Here is an 18915-nt window from a genome sequence, read left to right as displayed (position 1 = left end):
GAGTCAGGAGGCCTGAGTTCAAGGCCTGGCAACATCACATAGTTCCTGCCCACTCAGTCCAGTCAGGGATAAAACACACATAGCTAAAAGATCAGAGAAAGCTTGGAGAAAGAAGTCAAATTTTGCATTTTAAATGGAGAGTCGGAATTCCAGAACCAAAGTTAGGGAGGACGTTCTGGACCTAGGGAACACCATGAACACTGATGCAGAGGAGAGAACATGGGTGTGCTCAGGGCACAGAAAATCTGACTCAAACTTATAGTGCATGGAAGGAGTAATATGATATGAGGCTGGAGATGAGGTGGACCCTTGTGGGTGTGGAGAGCCTTGAATACTAGGTTTAGGAGTTTTAACTTTACTCAAGTGGCAATAGGGAGCCACTGAGGATTTTTGAGCCTAGAGTGAGGACCACATCTATTCAGAAAAAGTGTGAGGAAGAGAAGACACTGTACTGAAAAGAGGCTACTACAATAGTCCAGGCAATGGAGGCAAAAGAGAGGAGAAAACCAGAAACTAGAGATTTTGCTAAGGTGGACCTTAAAGTTTGAACTTAACCTTGTAGCCTCTCTGAGTCTCATTTTCTTCCTCTGTAAAAGGGGGCTGATAATCCCTACACTACTTCCTTCCTAGAGCTATAATTAAATCCAATGAGCTGCCGACATGAAGCATTTTGACCCTGTAAATTGCTATAGAAACATAAGCCACGATTCCTTTCTTAATTTCCTGTGGAAATTTGAACGTGACCATCCTGACCAATTGTTGGTTTGAGCAGAGACGGTGTTCTTGGCTTCTGCCCTGTTCACTTTCGCAGGTGATTATCCTACGTCAATCCCAGCAAGAGCAGGTCCCTTTTTTTTATTGTTGCCAGAGCAACCTTCTATTCTACCTCAAGCCCATACAACATATGAACCCATCCGTCACCACGGAGATTGGGGTCTACACTCAAGATACTGCTGATTCCCCTGGCAGCTCCTCTGAGCCATTGAATGGAGACAGTGGAGGGAGAGTTAATTAAGGGTGAAAAAAATATCCGAGACTTCTTTATATACTGGATGGAATGCAAGTGATTGGATGCTTACACAAAAGCCAAACATGAATTCTATTTCCTCTGCAGTCGCCCATGGGGAGAGGGGAAAAGGGTAACTGAGCATCTCTGTTGGTACCTGAAAGACTGTCTCCATTCACTGCTTGAGTCATTCAATAAATGCTCATCAAGTACCTACTAAGTGCATTATATAAGACTTGTGTCTAAGGGAGAGTGGAAGAACCATTGGATTTAGGAATCAAGTCCTGGGTTTGTTGGTACATTCATTCAATAATCAATAACCTTTTATAAAGGACCTGGTGGTACAAAGCACTATGATTCAAACCCTAACTCTGTCACTACTGTGATGCCAGAAAGTCATTTCGAATCCTGTTGGATTAGGTGACTCCTCCCCCTCCTCCCCCCACATTCTTTTTCTTTTATTTTTTTTCTCTTAATTAATTTTAGTTTTCACATTTGGTTTAATAAGATTCCAATTTCCAATTTTTTCTCCCTCCCTCCCCCCTCCCCTAGACAGCAGGTAATCTGATATGGGTTATATATATATATATATATATATACATATACATACATACATATACACACACATACACACACATATATATACACATATAATGTATCATAACATTAAACATATTTCTGTATTAGTCATGTTATAAGAGAAGAATCAGGGTATTCTTTTTATTATAAATAAACATTTTAATTTGAACTTTGGAGTTCCAAATTCAATCCTTCCCTCCCTCACCTCCCCCCTCCCTGAGAAGGTAAGCAATCAAATATAGGTTATACATATGCAGTTATGTAAAATGATTAGGTGGCTTCTAAAGACCTTACAACTCAAAAGTCCTGATCCTATGATTCCTTATTCTATCTGATATTTGTGGCCCTTGCCGGCCAGTAACCTGTGTGAATCTAGTCACCCGATAAATGTTTAGTGGATGAATAAATTTTTATAAGCTCCTTTAAGACTGTCACTGAACTGGAAGAAATGTTGGCTAAATTTGGTTGTGAGAATCCTTTTCAAATTCTTATTTTGTTACAATTCAGTAGTTTTAAGCCTAAGCCTTTGTTTTATTCAAATTAATTCACTGGTGGTTGTGGATAATTTGGGATTTGTTTTTTAAATCTTTCATTCTGTTTGTCATTCAGTTTTAGAAAATAATACTTCAGGGTGCTTGGTTTGGGGTTAGGCAAATCGGTACCATCTCTGAGATGATCAGATTCTGTGGGAGTATCAGCTCAGTATGAATATCGGCTGAGTGATTTGGCAGTCAAAAATGCTCATTTAATCTTGGGTTGCTTTATTGGAAAGAAGACAAGTGTCCAGAGCAAGGGAGCTCATGAGGCAATCAATCAATCAACAAACATTTGTTGAGCCACTACTCTGTGCCAGGCACTGTTCTAGGCACTGAGGATACAAAAACATGTAAAACAGGCCTTGTTCTCAAAGAGTTTACATCCAGCTGGGAGAAGGACCAGGAGCTAGATACTCACAGATGGAAACCTAGAGTGGGGATATATACAAAAAAGGACCAATGAATGAGGAAGTCAGAAAAACCCTCTGAATCACAAACTCAACTTTCAAGGGATCTCAGTGTTCGAAGAGGCAAAGGCAGGGAGAGAATTCTCCTAGGCATGGACAAGGAAAAAAGATTACTGTGGATGGTGGACAACAAGCAAGTCAGTTGATATAGAAGGTAGAGTTCATGAGGAACAGAAATGTGGAATCAGCCTGGAAAGAGAGACTAGAGCCAGACTACGAAGAGCTCCAAATGTCACAAGAGATTTATCTATTCTTCTGTAGATAATGGGCCACCACTGAAGCCTATGGAACAGAAGAGGATCATGGTCAGACCCGAGTTAGGAATAGCACTTTAGAAACCTGGAAGATGAAAAAGAGAGGGGAGGGACTAGATTGTGGGAGACCAATTAGGAGAATAGACAGTTGTCTCCGTGAGAAATCATGAAGCAGGGCCTGGAGTAGGGCAGTTGTGGTGTAAAGAGAGAGGTTTAGGTAGATTCTGTAAAACTTGGCAACCGACTGCATGTGAAGGAAGTCTGGAGTCAGGGATGATTTCCGGTGGGGAGCTTAGATGACTGAAGGACCCAGTGGGCCTGTGGCCAGGTCAGGCCCTGTCTGAAGCACTGTGCTCACTTCTGGGTCTCACCTCTAAGGATATCTGGGTGGAGTGCATGGAGAAGAGGGGAGCTGGACTGCTCACCGCCATATAAGGACCGCTTAAAGGAATCTGGAATATTTAGCCAGAAGAGAGATGTGGGAGGGATGTGATCTTTGTTTGCAGGTATTTGGAAGGGGGTCATGAAGACAACTTGGCCCACAGAAGGCAGACTGGGGACTTTCCATCTACTCTGTATGTATCTCGTACATATTTACTTAGATACATGTGGTCTCTCTCTCTTCAGAGTATTGTTTTGTCTTTCTTGTGTATCCTCAACACTTAACACAGGTCCTAGAATATATTCAGTCAGCACCTAATAAATGCATATTGATTCGACCAACCAGAGAAAGCTTTCAACAAGATTTTGCTTTGATGTACGAACAAAATTTCCTAACAATCTGAGCCACGCAGAAGTGGAACAGGCTGTCTTGTGAAATAGCAAGCTCTCTGTAGTTGTAGGTGTGCAAACAGATTCAGGACACCACTTGTCAAGGGATATTGGGGATAGGATTCCTGCTCAGGTAGGGATAAGTTCGATATCCTCTTTGGTCCCTTCAAACTGTGAGCTATTAGAAGTCTGTTATCACCTACACCTGTTTTGGGTAAGGTTTCAGTTCAGGTCAAGTCACTGATGGCCATAAGAAAAATAATCTCGGTGGTTGCTGTGTGTCCAATTCAGAGCAAATGGCTTTGGGCAAGGAGAGCCACTCCAACAGAACAGTCCTATATTACAAACTCGTAACTGAATTCTCTTTTCTTTCCCTTCCCAGTCATGTGTCCCAGAAAATTTCTAAGCTGTAGGATTTTTAAATTTGCCTTTCTGCAACTTGAACCCATAATTCTAAGGCTTGGGGGCTCTCGATAGCTCTTTAAATACTTGAAGAGAAGCTGTCGTGCCCCTTCCTCTCACTCCCAACCTTCTCTCCTCAGGTTAAACATCCGCAATTCATTGGCCTCTCACCATCCTGATAGCCTTCCTCTGTGGCTTTCTAACTTATCAATCTCCTTCTTAAGAGAATGATTTCCATTTGGAACACAAAGTTATAAAAAAGTGATGTTATAATTTGTTTTTACATGTAAGGTGGGGGAAATTCTAAACAAATAAATAAATTTTTAAAAAGAGAAAGAAAAATAGATTCCCATAGATGGTGAGGAACCTTTGTATGAAACTGCCCTGAGAAGACTATGTGCTTTTCACATCGAGCCCAGAAATATTGCCGAAGCTCTTAAATGAGATCTATATAATAGGCTAAACTCAAAAGATTTCATCTTATCACATAATGAAATAAAAGGGTTGAGCAATTAAGATATGATTTCCTCCTCTTCTGTAAAATGAGTGGGTTGACTAGATGATCCTGACAGTTCCTTCCAGCTTTAATATTCTATGGTTCTCTCATAGTCAAAGGGTGACTTGTAGATCTTCTTCTTAAATAGAGCAGTACTCATTTCTGGTTTTTAGAAGCCTTCTATTTATCATTTAAATAAATAGTGCATGACACATGGGATCATTGGTGATGTTTACATTTAGAAATACCATACCATCTCCTTAGCAGAAGGACACTGTTTTGCTTATGAAGCCATGTCATTGGTACCTAAAGACTATGCCCTTCAGACCCTTCGAGAGAAATTGAATGTTATTAAACATTAATGAGAGCCTAAGCAAAGATCAAACAGCATTAAGTCTCATTAACCCAGTGTGGGGGACCTAACCCATTTGACTCCAATGATAAAAGATGACTGCCTTTAGAAGTAAAATGCCAGATGTGTGAATGCTGGTTAACATACTGATATTTTAATGATGCTTTTGGATCTTTATTTTTATTCATTCAAAACCCCTCCCATTTCTACAGTTCTGTACAGTTTACAAAGTGCTTTCTTCCCAGTAGCTCTGTGGGGTTTACAGACAAGAAAAATGAGGCCCACGAAGGCAAAGTGACCTGCTCAAAGTCATGTCGTTAGTGTCAGAATGGGCACTGAAAGCCACATCTCCTGACTTGGGCTACGTCAGAACCTTTTGGTTATGTCAAACAACTGAGATGGCACAAAGTTCTAAAGATGCTGGGCAGACTTTGAAAACCTAGAGATACCAAGTAATAGACTGATAGAGAGGAAAAGACCACAGAGATCATCTAGTCCCCACCCCCTTTATTTTTACAGATGAGGAAACTGAGGCTCAAAGGTTTGCCTGATGTCAAACAGCTGGGAGTGGCATGACTAGGACGAGAAGCCCAGCCAGGACTCTTTACATCCTGCCATTTTCCCCGTCCCCTGCCACTTCATTTCTCCTCCAAGTATGTGAACCTACTTGAGTCCAGAATTCCTAAGGAAATACATGTTTAATTGGAACATTTATTGTTGAATTAAACCAGGATCTGAGTCCAATGATGCTGACTCCAAGTTTCATCATCCTTTTTACTATACTGCATTCCTATTCCCATAGATTCCTAGGGGGAATTTTTTTTAATTAAAAAATTAAAAATAATTAAACAGTAATAATAATAATAATAATAATTAATAGATTCCTAGGATACATATCAGGTTAGAGCCAAAAAGAAACCTACAAATATATTAGCAATAACAACAACATTTATATATGTTATATTTATAGCATTCATATATGGGCACTTACTATGTGCCAGGCCCTGGGCTAAGCACTTTACAATTATTGTCTCATTTGACCCTCACAACAACTCTGAAAGGTAGGTACTATTATTATCCCCATTTTACAGATGAGGAAACTGAAGCAAACATATGTGAAGTGACTTGCCCAGAGGCTTACAGCTAATAAGTACCTAAGGTCAGTTTTGAACAAAGGTCTTGAACAATAGCAAAACTCAGGAGTTACAAGGAGAAAGGAATATCCCATTCAAAACAGCTACAAATTGCCGTGTCACTCCTAGGAGACACATACAAGACCTATATAGATACAATTAAAAATCACTTCTTAAATAAAGACCAACATAAGTAACTATAGGAAAAGTCAATAATCTAGGCTCAACTACATGAATATAATAGTTATAATACTACCTAAATGAATTTCCTGGTTTTTAATGTTATACCAATCAGCCTGCCAAGAGGGATCTTTTATAAGGCTAGACAGAATATTAATAAAATTCACTTGAAATCTTAAGAGAAATCTCGAAAAACAAAAGAATGAAGGGAGAATCACACTTCTACACTCAAATTATACTGTAAAGCAGTAATCATCCAAATGATGTGGCACTTGTTAAAATAATAGGAAAGTAGATGGGTAGAACAGACTAGATAAGGAAGAAACTATCTGTGCTTGGTACCATAGGAACCGAGTGCTGTCTTTCTCTTGCCTCTGCATCATTGCTGATAAGAAGACTCCCTGTACCAGTTACACTCCCTCAGTATGTCTCTTTCTGACTCCTACGTGCTAGTCTTGCATCCCTGACTCAAGGCAATCAGGAAACTAATCAATTTGAAGAATGAGTCTCACCAAGGTCAGGGCATACTTTTTATAAATCACATTTAGACAGCATCATACACAGTGAACCTCAGCTAACACCCTCCTCCGGCTCCTTCTGGAGATGTGAAAGTAACCCTGGGTCCTCTAAGGCTCAACTTGCAGGATGCCAGCTCTGACAGATGACAAGATATTGACTATGGGCCAGGAGACACACTCTGTCTCTCATCCCAGAATACATTTAGCTAAATGTGGAGAAGCTTATCACCACAAGATTAGGCACCAGTAAATGAATCGTTTTGGGCCAGAGCAACTCGTGAAGACTAAGGTGTGGAAGGATTAGGGCCTGTGTTTTTAGGAGTGGTGCCACACTGTTAAAATTATAGGCCTTTTGAAATGCTCAAGTATCTGGACTGATCTGATATGGTAGGGTGTATACCATGCCCTGGATGAAAGCCTTATGAATCCCAGAAACTCAGAAGTTCTACTCTCAAAGAAGGCAAAGTCAGACCTTACTTATGGAAGAAATGCCAGCTCTCTCACTTATTGTGTGACTTTAGACAAGTCAACTTCCACTCTAGGCCTTAGTTTTCTCATCTGTAAAATTAGGGGTTTGGACAGAATCCTTTCCTTATGTCCCATCCAATGCCATCCTGGTCAGACCCCATCTGGAATGTTGCATCCAGTTCTGGGGCTGTACATTTTAGGAAGGACATTGGCAAATACAGAGGATGATAAGGGGTGATGGTGCAGGAGAAGGAACAGCCCTGCAATCAGAGGCCTGAGACCCTCCCTAGCTGTGTACTGTGGGGCAAATCATTGCCCTCCTTAAGACTTGGGTTGCTCATCTGTAAAATGAGAGGGTTGGACTAGGTGGCCTTGAGGTCCCTCCTTGTTCCAATTCTTTGAGTTTGAATGGTAACAGGCCCAGAGAACCTGCCATCAGAGGAGTGGTTGAAGGAACTTGAGGTATTTACCATGAAGAAGAGAAATCAACAAGCATTTGTTGGGCTCCTACGATGTGCTGGGTACTCTGCTAAGTTCTGGGGATCCAAAGGAAAGCCCAAATGTAGTCCCTGCCCTCAAGAAGCTTACAGTCGTTTAGGAAAGACAACATGCAAGCAACTATGTACAAACTAGCTCTGTGTGTGTGTGGTGGTGTGATTTGGAAATGATCAGTAAGAAGAACACTAGCATTAGGGGGGTATTAAGAAAAACTTCTGGTAGAAGATGGGGGTTTTAGCTGGGGACTTAGAAAAATCCAGGAAAACCAGGAGGTGAGTGAAAAGGGGAACAAAATTCTAGGCTTGGGGTACGAGCCAGATAAAATGCAGAATTGTGGAAATGGCGTATCTTGTGTGTGGAAAAGCAAGGAGGTACAGAATCACTGAATTGCAGATTTGGGGGGGGGCTGGAGGTGGGGAGAAAGAAAGAATTGTAAGGAAACTGGAAAGGGAGGAAGAGCTATTTTGTGAAGGGCTTTAAACTCCAAATAGAGGGGTTTATATTTGATCCTGGAGGTAATGGAGCCCCAAGGAGTTTATTAAATAGGGAGGCAACATTACCTGTTCATTAGTAATGTCAGTTTGACAGTTGATCAGAGGGTGGATTGAAGTGCGGAAAGACTTGAGGCAGGGAGACCAAGCAAAGGGCTCTTGCAGTAGTCTTGGTGTGAAGTGTTAATAGCCTACACCAGGGTGGCAGCACTGTCAGAGGAGAGAAGGGGGAACATATGAGAGATATTGCAAAGGTAGAATCAACAGCATTTGGCAATTTGAATACAGGGCTGAGAAAGAATGAGGCCTTGAGGATGACACCTGGATTGCCTGAACCTGGGTGAGTGAGGGGATGGTGTGCTCGACAAGAAGATATGGAGGGAAAGGAGAGCATGACCTTTGCCTTCAAGTGTTTGAAAACCTCTCCTCTAGAAAAGAAATGAGATTTAAACAGAGAAGGAGAGTGGAGATAGAGGACAATAACTAGCAGGGAGAGTGGGATGAAGTGAGGGGTTTTAAGAAGGAGGGAGAAATGGGCCTCTTTGTAGGCAGCAGAGAAGGAACCAGTAGATAAGGAGAGATTGAAGATTAGAGAGAGCAGGGACAATAGAGGACACAATCTGCCAGAGATGACAGGAAGGGACAGGATGTACGTGCAGAAGGGTTTTGCCTTGGAAAGGAAGAAATGTAGAAAAAGAAGGAAACCAATGTTGCCTGGAGTCATTGGGAAAATCTGAAAGAGTTTCTTTTTCACTTTTCAAAATTGCCTCATCTCTGTGATCTGATTTCTTCAGGCACAAAGATAGGGTCTAAGTATTTCTCATTTATATAACAGTTTATCAGTTGAATAGAGGAGACTTTTAGAGCTTGATTGGGGTGCAGAAGACAGCATTAAAGTCTCAAGTCACTCTCAGGTTCAGAGAAGGGAGACCCATACTTGGGCATAAGCAGAGAAAGGCTCCCATAAAAATTGGCATTACAGAGTGGGCTCATTATGAAATTTGGAATATCTTTTCATTAAAAACCCAACCTGAGGTGCCTAGCACAAATTCTGTATAGCTTCCATGTTGGCCTCTGCCCTGTAAGATTGTTTTGCAAAGTGTGACAAGAGAAAACTCATTGAAAATTTAATTTCCTGTATTGGGGACTGAGGGAGCTATGCCAATATACTTACCCAGCATGAAGTCCTGACCCTCAGCAGCCTCTGCAGTCCTTGCTTACCAGTCCTAGATTTTCCCACTGTTACAGAGAGATTCTTTTTTTCCCCTCAACTTAATAGTATTTTCTTTTTCCCAATTACATGTAAAGATAGTTTTCAACATTCGTTTTTGTAAGATTTTTGAGTTCCAAACTTTTCTCCCTCCCTTCCTTCCCTCCCCTCTCCCCAAGACAGCAAACAATCTGATATAGGTTATACAGTACAATCATGTTAAACATATTTCCACATTAGTCATGTTGTGAAAGAAGAATAAGAATAAAAGGGGAAAACCATGAGAAAGAAAAAACAAAAAGAAAGTGAAAATAGTATACCTCAACCTGCATTCAGACTCCATAGTTCTTTTCCTGGATGTGGAGAGCATTTTCCATCATTAGTCTTTTGGAACTGTTTTGGATCATTGCATCGCAGAGAAGAGCTAAGTCTATTACAGTTGGCCATCACACAATGTTGCTGTTACTGTGTACAATGTTCTGGTTCTACTCACTTCACTCAGCATCAGTTCATATAAGTCTTTCCAGGTTTTTCTGAAATCTGCCTGCTCATCATTTCGTTATAGCATAATAGTATTCCATTCCAGTTGTATACCACGACTTGTTCAACTGATGGGCATTCCTCAATTTCCAATTCTTTGCAACCACAAACAGAGCTGCTATAAATATTTTTATGCATGTGGCTCCTTTTCGCCTCTTTTATGATATCTTTGTGATACAGACCTGGTAGTGGTATTGCTGAGTCAAAGGGCATGCACAGTTTTAGAGCCCTTTGGTCACAGTCCCCAAATTGTTCTCCAAAATGATTGGATCAGTTCACAATTTCACCAACAATGCATTAGTGTTCCAGTTTTCCCACATCTTCCAGAGAAATTCTTTTTTTGTTTTGTTTTGTTTGTTGTTTTTTTTGGTGGGGCAATGAGGGTTAAGTGACTTGCCAGGGTCACACAGCTAGTGTCAAGTGTCTGAGGTCGGATTTGAACTCAGGTCCTCCTGAATCCAGGGCCAGTGATTTATCCACTGCACCACCTAGCTGCCCCCAGAGAAATTCTTAAACCAATTCTGATTCTTTAATAGCATCAGCTGTTTCTTTTCCATTCCTCATGTAAACCAAGAAGCTGGCATTTGAACTAGTTCTGTGAGTTAAGGTAGGGAATGAGAACATTAGCATCAGTTTGCAGAGAACAGAACAGTCTAATGGAATGGGGAAGCTCACTGACTTTGGAATCAGGATACCCGGGTCAATTTCTGGCTTCGTCACTAACTTGCCCTTTAACATTGGGCAGATTCCTTTCCCTTGCCGGGCCTCAGTGTCCCCCTCTATGAGGCAGTGATGATATTACTTGCAATTCCTACTTCACTTCTAAGAAACTCAGAGTGCAATAGAAACAGCTTTTTATCAGTCTCCTGGGATCTCCTGGGAAAATCATGCATAAAAATGACCTCTCCTGGACTGATCTATTGATTGTGGCATGTTTTCTCTCCTCCTCTCTATAGTTGTAATCATATAACTCATTTTTATAGCACTTATGGTTTACAAAGTGCTTTTTTCACATTAGATCTGTGATGTAGGGAGCAAAAATATTAGCATCCCTTTTGCACAGAGGAGGAAATTGCAAGCCCAGGTTTGGGGAATGATCTACCCAATGTCACACTGCATTAGTAACCAAGCTAAGCCTAGAACCCAGGGCTCCTCACTTCAAATACAAAGAGTTTCTCTCTACACCAAGTGACTACATGTTGTGGCTATTGTCCATTTAGTTGTTCAGCACTGATTTAACGACTTTTAATATACAATGAATCTCTGGGCACTGACCACATTAGAAACATTTTTGCCCATGTATGCCCAGGGTTACTGGAGAAGGAAAGTAGCAAACCACTCCAGTATCTTTTGCCAAGAAAACCCCAGAGACAGTATTGGTGTGCTATGGTCCATGGGGTCATGAGGAGTTGGACACAACTGAACAATAGCAAATGTCCAACTTGTACTCCAAAATCCAGATAGCACAGTGAAGATCTTGTCCTAGGGTTCCAATTAGCTGCAGGTTTGTGTGTGTGTGTGTGTGTGTTGTGTGTGGCGTGTGTGTGTGTGTGTGTGTATTTTGGTATACCTGTAACAACCAGATGCAAATGACATCAAATCAGCTTTATTTGGAGTTTTATATTGGGTGACTAGGCACTAGACCATTTTCCTTACAGTTGATAAGCAAATACTTTCTAAATGGTTGATTTTGTGGTGTAAGTGGCCATGCTGGAAAAATAAATCATGACCCCAAATGCAAAACTTGCAGCCTAATTTATTAGAAAGATATTTGGGGTATAGTTGCTGACCTTTGGTCTCCCAACAAGATACAGGAACCTAGTTGCTAGAGCCCCTCCACCCCACTGCCCCAAGCATTTCATACTATGTTCTTCTAGGCCTATCCATGTCTCAGTTCGACCCTCCTGCTCATCCAGCTGGTGTAAATTCTACGCCTGGGAGTCACCTCCACAAGGGAACAGCTGCCCAAAGAGGAAGATTCCTGGCACTCCCCATATATATCTAGGAGAGGTCACTTTTCTCCTTCTGTGTGCTATGATGTTCTTGTCGGTTTCCCAGCTTCCAAGATTTATAACCGTGTGGAGCTCAGGGACTCAGAAACCAGTCTCCAGTTTTGCTTTATAGTTAACTCTGTTTTCATAGACCTGGGGCCTGAGTCTGTGAAGAAATATTATCTGCCAACTGTCCCAGTGAAACAGAGAGAATTTGGAAGGTTGGTATATTTAGAACTATAGTTTGTGGATAGGGAGACCCTACTTAGTCATAGGTTAATGAGGAATAAATGACCGTTAGGGTATTTTAATAAAAGTAGAGTTAATAATATATAATCCTTGTGAGAGCAAGTTAAATGGTAAAGTAGGTACCTGGAATCATGAAAACCTGAGTTTAAATCCTGCCTTAAGCACTTACTAATATGTAACCCTGGGTAAATCTGCCTCAGTTTCCTCATCGGTAAAATCAGGGGAAAATAATAGCACGTAATTCACAGGATGGTTATGAGGTAAGTTCTATTGTTTCCAAACCTTGAAGTGCTACATAAATGCTAGATGTTAGAGAGAGAGGGGGGAGGGAGGGAGGGAGGAGAGAGAGAGAAGTAGTTTTTCATATTCTAATACAAATGGCTTTATAATTAAAATCACACAGAGCACATAGTCCTTTAGAGAGCATAGGATGAAAGAGATCATTGGTATAGTACTTAAGGAATCTGTTTCTCTACTTTAACAATCACTGTATGTGCCAGGCACTGTGCTAAGTGATAGAGATAGAATTAATTTCAAAAAAGAAGGCAGTCGGGGACAGCTAGGTGGCACAGTGGATAAGCAATGGCCCTGGATTCAGGAGGACCTGAGTTCAAATCTGGTCTCAGACACTTGAGGCTTACTAACTGTGTGACCCTTGGCAAGTCACTTAACCCTTGTTGTCCCACCAAAAACAAAAAAACAAGGTAGTCCTCTGCCTTGAAGAGCTTACTTATGTACCAACAGGGGGAAATGACACATATGGGTTGGAGGGAGGAGGTGACCAGGGAAGAGCATTTTGCCCAGGAAGTCAGAGCCATAGAGCAATTGGCTGGCATGCCCTTTACAGGTATGTAGAAAGCAACTTGCAAACATTAAAGTATTACATAAATGTTCAGTCCAGTCAACAAGTATTTATTTGTGTTACCACGATGCCAAGTGCTTTACAAATATTATCTTATTTGATCCTCACAACAACCTGCAAGAGAAGTACTATTATTATCCGCATTTTCCAATTGAGGAAAGTGAGGCAGACAGTACTTAAATGACTTGCCCAAGGTCACACTTCTAGGAAGTATCTGAGGCCAGATTTGAATTCAAGTCTTCCTGACTCCGGGCTCAGTGTTCTGTCAAGCGAGTCGCCTAGTACTCATTGGGGTTTAGGGAAAAAAACTTCTAACAAAGTCAACATATACTATTAGAGACAGGCAGCACAACTATTGATTTTCAGGAAGTCGGGATAAAGCAATTCTGCATTTCTATTTGCAAAGTTCCTCTCTTTTGTTCTAAATGAGGAAAAAGCAATCTTTAGACTTCCAAATAGAATTATAACATTGGCCGGGGGAAGTTCTGTGGGGTAGATTTTCTTAGATAATTATCTGAGAGGGGAGAAAATACTAAGAGTTTAATATAGCCAACAAGAAGACGGTGATATTTGTTCATTTACCCAAATGTTTCAGTGGTTAATTGGAGAAAACAGGACATGGGTATAATTATCAGTCATATCATATGCTTTTCACTGCTGCTCTTAAAAGAAGAGATGCTTATAACCCAGAAGGGATTTCCTTTTATTTGCAGTTGCTTATGAAATCGCTTCTAGAGGAAAGTTAATAAAAGAAACCTCCCAAAATACTTGATCAGTTATACTTTTATGATCTCCATTTATTATTCTTATTCCCAAGCAATCAGTCCAATGTGGGGCTGGGATCAAGATGGAGGGGCTATTTGGGGAAAGGGCGAGAAGACCTAAACTTCAGGTAAGAGAGAAAACAGGGTAAAGCAGAGAAGGGTAGAGGGAGATTTTCTCATCACTCAAAAGTACCTCTGAGTTCCTTCATCACCATCACCTTAGTGTGAAATATGCAATAGGTGGGGATAAAAATAAATCCCTGGGATTTGGGGTCTGAGGTCTTCAACTGGTCATAGCCACTTTCAATTCTTCCTATGCAGATATCTCATTCTAATTGTGTTATAGTTATCTGTGTCCTGCCTTCTGGAACTTATCACCCCCCTCATCCCCCCACCCCCACCCGGTTGTGTATTAGAGTTATCTGTGTCTGCCCCTAGCGCCATCTGAACTCCCGGAGCACAGAGATGTCTCATCTACTTTTTATCTGCCATCACTATGCATAGTGCTTTGCACATAGGAGATGTTCAATGAGCATTTGTTGAGTCGAAATAAATGGAATTCTTCTGACACTCTTGTAGACAGTCTGCTAGGTTTATCATCTCTGTATCCACTCATGTTCAACCATGCTAACTAAGCAAGTGACCTGTACAGAGTGGGCACTAAACAGATGTTTGGTGGGTGTATTAATGAATCCTTTCCAATCCCTTCTTCCCTTGGGTTATGATTTTTGTTTCATGACCATTTCTTTCTGTCCATTTGTCTCACAGGTGAAGGAAGCCATGCAAAGAATCCATGACAGGGGTAACATAGGAAAATTAATTTTGGATGTAGGAAAAGGCCCCTACTCCCTTGGGTGAGTATGGAGGACTGAGCGTGCAAACGTAAGTTATGGGCAAATTCTATTATCTGATCACAATTCCTAATGAGGAAACCAGTGTGCCTTGATTGGTAGGTCTAGAGGTATAAACCGTCTGCTATATGCTTCTTTCCACGTCCTTCCTCCACACTCTTTCCGTTAGCAATCTCATTCAGATCCATGAGTGTGAGTAATCTGCCCAAGCTCACCCAAGAATGAAGGGCAGAAGCAGTTTGTACTTGGGCTCTCGGGCTCAAAACTAGGGCTCCTTCCACGCCCATCGCACCTCCACTTTAAGCTTTACAAAGCTCTTTCTTCCAATGACCCTGTGAGGTAAGTTGCCCTACTATGATTATCTCCATTTTTACAGATAAGAAGACTGAGGCCCAGGTCAAGTGACTTGGTCAGAGTCCACACAATCTGAGTCCAGGGCTTTTTCTTTATGCTGCACCATGAGTCTAGTCTGGATAGGACAATTAAGAAAGGGTCCCTGCCTCAAGACATCTGCAGTTCTACTAAATCTTTGATTCGGGCCACTCCACATCCTGTGGGGATTGTGGTCACACAGGCCTGTGTCAGACACAAATCCTGATTCATTTTTACTGCCCCTTCCGGATCCTCCCATCAACTTCCAGAGGTCAGACGCTCCAAAGTGGCCAAGAGACAATATGGCGTCTTCTTTCCTATTCCTTGGATGTTGTCCCTCCCTCTTTGCTTTTTGAATTCCTATCCTTCCTTTGAAACCCATCTCAGAGGCCCCCTCTTCCAGGAAGCTTCTCTGATCCCTCACAGTCAGGAATTGATCTCCCCTGCCACCAGCCTTCTGTCCCCAGAGACTCATCGCTCTTTGTTTTACTTCTCTATTATGCTTTCTTGTAATTGGTAGATATTGTGAGCTCCATAAGTACCTTATTTAATCTTGTATTTCTCACATACAGTGGATGCTTTTAAAGTATATGTTGAAAAAAGGTAATAAACGAGTGATTGGAATCAATGAACATGGGGCCTTCCCTTCAATGGCCATCCCTTATTCCAAGGCCCTGTAATGAGTCATAGATTATTCTTCTCTCCTGCCTGGGTGAAGGCTGTGAAATCGCATAACTTACAAACAAAATGAACATCTGCCTCCAAGTGGCTGCTATTAAATTTCTGTATTGTTTGTATTGAATGTCTATAATCAAGGTAAAACTATCCTATCCATTTCTCTTTATTCGATGGAAGGCAAGCAGCTTCAAGGAGCCCTGCCAGTTCTTCAGAACATTCCCAAAAATCTTATTGCCCTTAAATGGTAAAATTGAAGAGAGGCAACTGAATGCAATGGAGAGAAAACTGTTGGGTGTCGGAAGACTGGATTTTAAGGCTCAGCCTTGCTATCAACTCACTGTGTGGCCTTAAAAAATGGTTTCTTAGAGCAGCTAGGTGGCGCAGTGGAAAGAGCACCGGCCCTGGAGTCAGGAGTACCTGAGTTCAAATCTGGCCTCAGACAACTTAACACCTTACTAGCTGTGTGAGCCTGGGCAAGTCACTTAACCCTAATTGCCTCACTTTTAAAAAAATGGTTTCTTGGGCCTTGGTTCCCTCCTCTGTAAAATGCCAGAGGCTGATTTTCTGAGATCTCCCTTCGAGATCTAATATTTAGTGTTTTTTTTAGTGAGTGCCAAGATGCCTAATCAGATACCATTGGAGAAAGCAACTGCATCTACTTTTATAGTTCCTCATTACTGTGTAAAGGGATTTTTTTGATCATTTAAGTTTGCATGTCTTGGCATCCTAGAGTTGGAAGATACTCCAGAGGTTGTTAAGGTAATGTTTCACAATGGAGCTCCTCTACAACATCTGCACCAAGTGGTCAGCCAGCCTCTCCTTGATTGTTGTTGTTTGTCCTTCATTCCCAAAGAGGATCATGATGCTGGGGTGATGTCATGACTTGTAGTAAATTGATTTTAAGTGAGAGAGGGCTTTGCAAAGTCACCAATCTCACTCTCTGGAGTGCATCTGGGTCCAGTGGCAAGATAGATAACAGGACGACTAGAGATGCCCCAGATATTTAAGGCAAGTAGGGTTAAGTGATTTGCCCAGGTCAGACAGCTAGTAAGTGTCTGGGGGTGAGATTTGAAACTCAGTCCTCCCAACTTCAGGACCAGTGCTCTATCCACTGCACCACCTAGCTGCCCTTCCAGTGAAAGAGAATCACTGTCTTAAGAAGTGGCCCATTCTATTTTTGGACATCCAGTGGTTAGAAATTCTTCCCTATCTGCCTCCCCTCCCTTGCTCCAAATTCTGTCTTTAGTGCCAAGCTGACTAAGTCTAATCTGTCTTGCATATGACCATGTGCCTGAAGTCATCTCATGTCCAGAGTAAGTGTCATCAATTTTTTAAAACCAGTCCACATCTGGAATAGTCTCAGTCCCCTCACCAAGCTGATTGTTCTTTTCTCAACTCATTCTAGTGGTGTGTCAATATCCTTCTTAAAATGCTATGCTAAACTGTATGCCTGATGTGGCCCAGTCAGGCAGAGGTAAACTGGGACTTTCCCCTGTCTAGTTCTGAATACTACACTCCACAGAGTCCAAGATCCCATTTGCTATTCTTCCTCTTGCACTGTCCATTTGACACAGATGAGCTTGGAGTCTGCTACAACTCCCAACATTGTTTGCTTGAACAGCTTTTGTGCCAATATCTTGTAGCTATCTTTAGTTTCATGCCTTTCTTTCCATTTTTTGTATCCCTTACAAAAGTAGTTATAATAGCTAGCATTGATATAGTACTTTAAGATTTGAAAAGCCATTCCATATGTATCTCATTGATCCTCAACAAAACCTCTGTGAAGTAAGTGCTATTATTATCCCCATTTTTACAAATGAAGAAAACCAGGGCACAGAGAGGTTAGTTGCTTGCCTAGGGTCACACAGCTAGTGTGACTGGGGCAGTGTCTGGGGCAGTATGAAGTTGGTAAATTAGAAAGTTCTCTGTGAAGACTTCTTCTTGGTTCACTTTTCTTCTTCCTTATCGTCAGAATTTCGTTTTTGTGAAGCTCTCATCTCTCTTGAGCTGCCTTCTCTTTAGAGCCTAAGGCCACAAAGTCTTGCCCTTCCTTTCTCTGAACTCTTTGAAATCTAATTGTCTGAGTAAGTTCCAGGGTAAGCATAAGGTAATGTCCAGTGTTTCTCTCCTTACAGATCACAAATAACTCTAAAATGACAGCATTATTGCCTTCCCAAGACTGGCGCCACTTCACCATTAATTTCTCCTTGCTGTCAGAAGCAGGTCCAGAATAGTAGCAACTATATGCTTTTTGAAAGAGGAAATTATCAGCAGGGGCCATAGGATTTATGACTAGAGGGGACGTCCAGATGTTTTAGTCCATGGCCTAGAGGAGGAATGGGATTTATCCAAGGATCCTCTGATTCCCAATTCTACCATCTTGCCATTATGGGCTGCTATTTCTTTCAAACCCAGATCAGAGCAAGACATGCCTCATTAGCAGGCTAAGGGAGAAAGTAGAGACAGAGAGAGTGAGTGGTGTCAGAAGCCTAGACTAGAGAACTTAAAGGGACCTTGAATGCCAGAGCTGGGGTGAATCTAAGGCCATAGATTATAGGATGTCAGTGAGTCCATAAACCTTTGTTAAGTGCCTACTCATGTGCCAAGCACTGAGCTAAGTGCTCGGCATGCAAAGGAAGGCACAAGACACTCCCTACCCTCAAGAAGCTCCCAGTCTAAAACAAGGAAACCACCATGTACAAATAAACTACATATGTATGTGTTTGCATTGTGTATATGTGTGTCTGCATGTGTATATACACATATTTATACATGCATGCATATGTGTGTATTCGTATGTGTATATACACATACACATACACATACACATACACATATACATATACATGATGAACTGGAATAGAGAGAGGGCAGAGCCTTAAAATGTAAAATGTCAGAGTCGGATGAGACCTTAGGACATAGTGGGTCAGACCTGGAGAGAACCTTAGTGAATCATTGTACTTCAGAGTTGCAAGAGACCTCAGAGGCAATCTGGATCATTCTGTAGCTCTGCAGGTGTCCGCTCCATAACATTCCCCCTGGTCAGCTCCTGTCTGACCACCACCTGCCATGGAGACCTCACCACCTCCTTGGCCACAGCACATGTTTAAACATTACCTTTAGTGTTCAGGGATTTGGGGGCCTGGAATATAAAGGAAAGCAGCCAGCCAGGGAGAATGTATCCTGCCCACATTGCCTAAGTTAGGATCTAGGTAGGCAGAAAATCCCAGATCAATTGAAAGTGGCC

At 41.6% G+C, this 18915-nt stretch overlaps 1 protein-coding gene across 1 annotated transcript in view; it reads left to right on the top strand.

The window, feature by feature from the left end:
* The window catches only part of VAT1L (vesicle amine transport 1 like), a 113097-nt gene extending 98327 nt beyond the window's left edge, over positions 1–14770 (top strand). The window contains exon 8 of the mRNA XM_043986036.1: positions 14536–14770. Coding sequence (XP_043841971.1) covers positions 14536–14625 — 90 coding nt within the window. The 3' untranslated portion in view covers positions 14626–14770. The remainder of the gene's footprint in view (positions 1–14535) is intronic.
* The last annotated feature ends 4145 nt before the right edge of the window (positions 14771–18915 follow it).

Source organism: Dromiciops gliroides, chromosome 2 (genome assembly GCF_019393635.1).
Source record: "Dromiciops gliroides isolate mDroGli1 chromosome 2, mDroGli1.pri, whole genome shotgun sequence".
In the NCBI taxonomy this organism is placed as follows: domain Eukaryota; kingdom Metazoa; phylum Chordata; class Mammalia; order Microbiotheria; family Microbiotheriidae; genus Dromiciops; species Dromiciops gliroides.
Note: the sequence above shows the minus strand (reverse complement) of the source record. Positions and strands in the feature narration are given on the sequence as shown.